Below are 7,018 nucleotides of genomic sequence, written 5' to 3'. Positions count from 1 at the left end.
GTAATCTAACAGACATTTTGTCCACTCTTAACTAATACCATCCATTCATTGATAATAATAACCTAGCAGCGTTTCGTCTTCCACTCTTGACAAATTTCTTCATTCATTGATACTAGTAATCTAACAGACATTTTGTCCACTCTTAACTAATACCTTCCATTCATTGATACTAGTAACCTAACAGACATTTTGTCCACTCTTAACTAATACCATCCATTCATTGATAATAATAACCTAGCAGCGTTTCGTCTTCCACTCTTGACAAATTTCTTCATTCATTGATACTAGTAATTTAAGAGACATTTTGTCCACTCGTAACTAATACGTTTATTCACGGAAACATTATGAACATCTGTATATGATAATTTGTGTATGAATATCATATAAAGGTCATACTACATGTTGTTATTTTCAGAATACCGTATGTATAAAGTATTTAATAAAAAGTTGTCTTTTTTTTTTGTCAGTTCCGATTTTCTTCTTTCTCCTCAGAAAACAAGCAGCACAGGCGAATACAAAATATATTGATCAATTTTATTAACTGTTTTTAAAAACGATAAAAAAAGTATTGACATACTGCAGTAAACTCATACGTAATATAATCAGCCTATATTTATCTGGATCAGCACAGAAGTTAGAAAACAGATTTTTGTAAATGAAGTCGTCTTATATAACGGTTTGTATATCCGTAAGGGTGACAATGTTTATATTAACAGGTATTGGAATCTTAAGTATAGGATATCATGTGAACACTGTTCAAAATATAGGAACGAAGTTCAGGTTTCTAGCAAAAATAACCCGGTCTAATACAGAAACAATTAACATACCGAAATTATCAGATAACAATAAAATGACAACAAATTACAAGGAATTCACAAAGATTTTCACTGTGTTATGGTATACAAAACCATATTGGATAGCGTCATATTTGTACAAATTCAAATTTCGAAAATGTGCATCTAATCATTGTGAATTATTAAACAACATAGCTGATCTGAACAGAAGCGACGCTGTGTTGTTTCATCATAGTGAAATGAATAGTGTTGCCATACCGAACAAAGTAAAAAATCAGACATGGATATTTATGTCAGATGAATCAAATATTCACACACAGAAATACTTTATGAAAAATAAATGGAGAAATAATTTTGATTGGACATATAGCTACAGATCAGATTCAGATATATATCTTCCATACGGAGAATTCGCACAAAGAAGTGTACCAGTACCAAAAAATTATTCTGATATATATAGGAAAAAGACAAAAAATGTTGCCTGGGTAGCAAGCAACTGTAATTCTCTTTTTTCAAGAAACAACTATATAGCAGAGCTGAAGAAATACATCGATGTTGACGTATACGGAAAGTGTGGCAAACCGTGTTCTACCTGGAATGACGACTCATGTTTCAAATATTTAAGTGGTGATTATAAATTTTATTTAGCTTTTGAAAATTCCCTTTGTGAAGACTACGTTACGGAAAAAGCATTTCGGTTGTATCAAGAGAACTTCAACATAATTCCAGTTTACCGAGGGGCACCAAATGTAAAGGATATTTTGCCTGCTGGGACTTTTATACCAACACTAGATTTCAAATTCCCAAAGGCGCTGGCGGTATACTTGAAATCAGTTGCCGACAATGAAATCGTTTATAGTAATTATCTAAAAGAGAAAGATAAGTTCTGGGCAGCTCCGTATACACGACTTGAGATTGTTTCATTTATATATTGTTCTGTGTGTGAAAAACTTTCAACAAATTATACACGTGGTACCAAACTTAACTTAACAAGTTGGATAGTGAACAAAGGATGTCGGCATTAGATGTATAATATTATAACGAAATCGACGTTTTTGGACTAAAACTGTGATTTATAATTTTGCAATATTGAAAGAAAAAACAATCTAAATTTACAGTATTCAACAAACCATTATTAAAGGGATAATTCGCGATTTTTCACTTTTCATCTTATTATGTTCATAATACCATAAAAAACATATTCACCAAGTTTTATTTTGATATGAAATCTTATAAAAGAAGAAAATTGGGAATTATTAATTTTATTTTTTGAAACTTCCTGACTTATGTGACGTAGTTTAAGTCTTTGATGCATGCCGGGAGTGAAAATATCTCATTTAAGTCTTGTTCGTTAACCATCTAATAACGCGATTTAAAGCGCATCGACGACTTTTGGTGTAGCTATTAACCAACGAAAAATAAGTGATAGCCATGCAACTTTTAAAATAAGATCCTGTGGATTTTTTAAAACGAATTTTAATAATAAAAGTAAATCATACAATAGAACATTTTTATGATTTTTTTTCTAAAAATACTTTAAACAAACATACGAAACTGACATGATCGATAGTGTATTAAAAGTACATGTTTGTATTCTGACCTTTTTGCTTCATTCCAGCAATCATTTTCACTTGCTTGTACGATGGAAACAATAAAATGTGTATTGTTTTGTGACACCTAAAGAATGTGGAATGCGTAGTTTAACTCAAGGTAATTAAAAGATTAGCATTATGTAATTCTAATCTTTTGATCCTCATTCAGTGAAATCTAGGCGTCACGGTTCACTGGCATTTCAGGTGTGAACAACATTTCGTATCAATTGTAAACGGGAGTCAGACAAAGTTTCAGACACATGAATGTAAAAAAAAAAATTAAAATTAAATAACGGGAATAAAAAGATCGCACAATAACTGGATAGCTGTTGTATATTTTTATATTTTGCATAAGATCACTTTTAATGAATTATGACTTTTGATTACTTTAGTAACGATAAAATACTGAATTATTTTAATTGAAGAATTTATAAATAAAATTGCCTTCTAAACACGAGTTTATGAACTAAAAATTGTACTATTTCAAATTAGGAACGGCAGCCTTAAATATTTCAAACAGATCATTAACAATTGCAATTATATAATTTAGTCCATCCAAAGTGATCTTTAATTACCTATTTAGGAATTAAACTGCTCATCAAAATATTTTAAATCTCACAACACATGAATACTTCAGATATTTGAAAAAAGATGTTTTAAAAAATTGACAGGAAATTAAAGGATCTAATTGGAATGGAATCAACAAATTACGAACAGATATGCTTTTCAGGTGTGAAAAACATCAACAAAATTTATACATAATCGGGAATGTCCTTCTTAAAATACTCTTTGTCTCACACCGTAACTATATATAATACTTTAGCTATTTGACCAACGATGTATTAAAAAAAAATGAACGAATTAAATGTCATCTTTCCCTGTTTTTTAATGTAATTATAAGTCTGTTTCAACTGGCAAGAATACCACTAAAACGGACAAGCAGTTTATTCTTTAAATTGCTGTCATTGAATATCAAGAGAGAAAATAAATCCCGAAATTGATTTGAAACTTTGATACTCTATAGTTTTCCTGGAAAATATTCACATCCCTCGGTATTAGTGTACTTCCAGTTGCGTATATATTACATGCATGTCGGAACAATTGTGATGATGGCGAATTTCTTCCTTTTTTCGAGAACAATCTAAGTGATATATAAATGTCCATAACTTCGATGAGCCAAATAAAGTTATATATCGACCTGTATTTAAATCTCTTCTTCTTCTTCTTTTGGTATACTATAGTCTATCGTCATTTGATGATTACATACTGCATGTTGGCATACATGGACTTGTCATTTTACAAAACTTTTACCCCAATTTACGCAAAATGTATGTTTCTTTCTTATGTTCTATGTATACATGTATATGTTTTAATTTGCGCTATAGGTCCGTAACTTATAATCCAGGCGTATATACGAATGGTCGACAAGTGCGTACATTTTTTTAAATCAATATTTCTGGCCTTCAACATTGACAACGAGTATATATTACATTTTACCAAATTTACCCTTGGAACAAATACGTATATAGATTTTTATTTCATCCACAAATCTGTTTGGTTTTTTTTTGGTATTATTTATATTTTTATAAATAATTTTCTTTTCACCAGAAATGTTATTCATAAACAAGCGTATGAGTTTAGTAATATCACTTTCGGACACGAAAGATAGAGATCTATATTATACACCGAATAGTTAAAAATGGAAAGTTATAAGTTATCGGCCGTGTACACTTATCAATACACTAAGAAGTGAAACGATGCATGAATTTGCTCTCGACAGGAAATCGCTTGAATACCTGGACGTGTCACCTCACACCCCCTACAATATCTTTGGGAGTAATACCTTTAGCCATGCGGGTGATCAGTGGAGCGAAGATCCTAATTTATTTGAATAAAGTTTATTACATAAAAGAATTATGAACTAATTAGATTTCCGAAAACAATTCAAGTTTCACGGAAGACTTATTTATGATTTGAAATTTTGACTTTTTCACTATTAAATTCCTATATTATCAGTCTAAAAATAACAGATCATGGTTATTTAAAAAAAAAAGAAGAAAATTTTCCGTATCAAGTTAGTTAACTAGTTAACTAGTTGGATAAAACAACCATACGATTGACGAGATATCGACACGCAATTACGACTACATCGGGTTACTGTAGTTTTGGTCCTTAGACATATCGTGACTGCAAATCGGAGAAGGTGACAAAATGGCTGACCGCAGAGAATTGATACTCTAAATTTAAAATCGATGGTGATCTCTTATCTAGCAGAATAAAACTTTAATATCTATGAATTTGAGCATTTTTATACAGAATAAACATAATATCAATTTTTGATTTTTTTGCGAAGTTTCCCTTTAACAAAGGATGTCATACGGCATTGGATATATAATATTACAATGTTTTATTTGTTTTGGACTAAAATGCGATTTGAAATTTGCAATATTCAAAAACAAAATGGCTGAATTTACAGTATTCGACAAAGCATTATTTTGTACTATATATTTGTTCAATGTGATAATTATTAAAGCAAATTAAATCCATATTATAACTGACCTTGACAGATTTATAGGCCTCATTAACATTTAAATCATTACAATACTTTTACAAATTTAATTTGACACAAATTTGAAATAAAAAAATTCTTACACCCCAGTGAATAAGTTCGTTTTATATTTATCCTATTTACTAGGGTCTTTCCGCTAACTGTGTTTTCATGCGCAATTATTTGTGTTGCAAACTAATGTTTTGATTTTTTTGTATATATACTGACCAACTTTAGAAACGCAACACTATATTATTCTTTTTAAAGCCCATTTAAAAATATGCGACCGTAGACCTGTCTAGCAATTGACGTTGCATTCATGGTGATCAGGTCATTGATGGTCCTCAACAAATCCCGTCTTCCGGTATCATTGTTGAAAGGACAGTAAAACGAGTTTCTGACGTCAAATTGTCTGGTTGCAGCACGTTTACGTTTTCCTGTTTGTAGTATTCTAATGCGTTGATTCAGTTTTTTATTCCTAAGTCTGCACAATATGGAGATGCAACATTTTTAACTGATTTCAGTGCGGCCAATGATTGAAAGAAGTGTTTCACAAAGAAAAACAAATGAAAAAACCTTGGATTGGTTCGTAATTTCCATTTCTGAAATTCGTGCGATCTCAGAAATACCGTATGGCCAATAACGACAAGTAAGTCAGCTGTTGTTTTTTTCGAAAGAGAAAGAAGTATGATAAGCATGAATAGCAGTTGTATGAGGATCAATAAAATTGAGAATGGAAATGGGGAATGTGCCAAAGAGACAACAACCCGACCATAGAGCAGACAACAGCAGAAGGTCACCAACAGGTCTTCAATGCAACGAGAAATTCCCGCACCCGGAGGCGTCCTTTAGATGGCCCCTAAACAAATCTATACTAGTTCAGTGATAATGAACTCCAAATTGTACACAAGAAACTAAAAGTTAAAATAAAACAAGACTAACAAAGACCAGAGGCTCATGACTTAGGACAGGCGCAAAAATGTGGCGGGGTTATATACCTCTAACCAATGCAGAAAAGTAAACGCATTACAATACGCACATTAAAATTCAGTTCAAGAGAAGTCCGAGTCTGATGTCAGAAGATGTAACCAAAGAAAATAAACAAAATGACAATAATACATAAATAACATCAGACTACTAGCAGTCAACTGACATGCCAGCTCCAGACTTCAATTAAACTGATTGAAACATTATGTCTTCATCATATGAATATCAGGCACAATTCTCCCCGTGAGGGGTTTAGTATCATACCATCATAACATATATGAGAAGAACATAACCCGTGTCATGCCAACAACTGGTTTATTAATAATAAATGTGTTTAGTTTCGATGCAAAGATCCTATAAGTGAATCAATATTAACGCCAAAATATGCAATCTTTAATGACCTGACAACAGTATCGTAACTATATTCCTTCTTAATAAGTCTATTTAAAGGTTTTGTTAGCTTCTGAGGTGAATACTGACATTTTTGTGCTTTATAAAGAATATTATCATAAAATGTTGGATGTGAAATACCTAAACGTATAAGAAGTCTGCATGTTGAACTATATTTCCGAATGATGTCCTTATACCGATGATAAAATTTAGTAAATGTTTTGACTAGTTTGTGATATCGAAAACACTGGTGTAATAATTTTTCGGTGATAAATAAATTTCTCTAGTTAATATCTAAAACATTGTTACATACACGAGCGAATCATACAAGTTGAGATATAAAAACATCGTAAGATGGTGACAAGGGAACGCCACCATCTAAAAATGGATGATTGACGATAGGAAATGAAAAATCATCTCTTTTATCATAAATTTTAGTATTAAGCTTTTCGTTAATGATAAATATATCAAGATCGAGGAAAGGGCAGTGGTCATTGTTATTATTAGCTTTATTTAAAGTAAGTTCAACAGGATAAATTTCTTTAGTATACATACTGAAGTCGTCATTTTTGATCCAAATATCTAAAAGAATTATTAAATTGGTGTATCAAATTTTGTTTCGATGGGTCTTTGCTAATTTTTGTCATAAATTGTAACTCATAGCAATACAAAAACAGGTCCGCAATAAGTGGTGCACAGTTAGTCCC

General features: G+C 31.3%; 1 protein-coding gene across 1 annotated transcript; it reads left to right on the top strand.

Annotated features, from left to right (window-relative positions):
• Positions 1 to 708: 708 nt before the first annotated feature.
• LOC143071087 (glycoprotein 3-alpha-L-fucosyltransferase A-like) lies at positions 709 to 1,927 on the top strand. Its single transcript, XM_076245176.1, has one exon. The coding sequence runs from the start codon at positions 851 to 853 to the stop codon at positions 1,817 to 1,819; it is 969 nt and encodes a 322-aa protein (XP_076101291.1). The 5' UTR covers positions 709 to 850; the 3' UTR covers positions 1,820 to 1,927.
• Positions 1,928 to 7,018: the final 5,091 nt, after the last annotated feature.

Source organism: Mytilus galloprovincialis, chromosome 4, assembly GCF_965363235.1.
Source record: "Mytilus galloprovincialis chromosome 4, xbMytGall1.hap1.1, whole genome shotgun sequence".
Classification (NCBI taxonomy): Eukaryota; Metazoa; Mollusca; class Bivalvia; order Mytilida; family Mytilidae; genus Mytilus; species Mytilus galloprovincialis.
Note: the sequence above shows the minus strand (reverse complement) of the source record. Positions and strands in the feature narration are given on the sequence as shown.

Excerpts from the sequence above, each read along its gene's own strand:
- LOC143071087 (XM_076245176.1), top strand. The coding sequence starts at position 851 with ATGACAACAAATTACAAGGAATTCACAAAGATTTTCACTGTGTTATGG.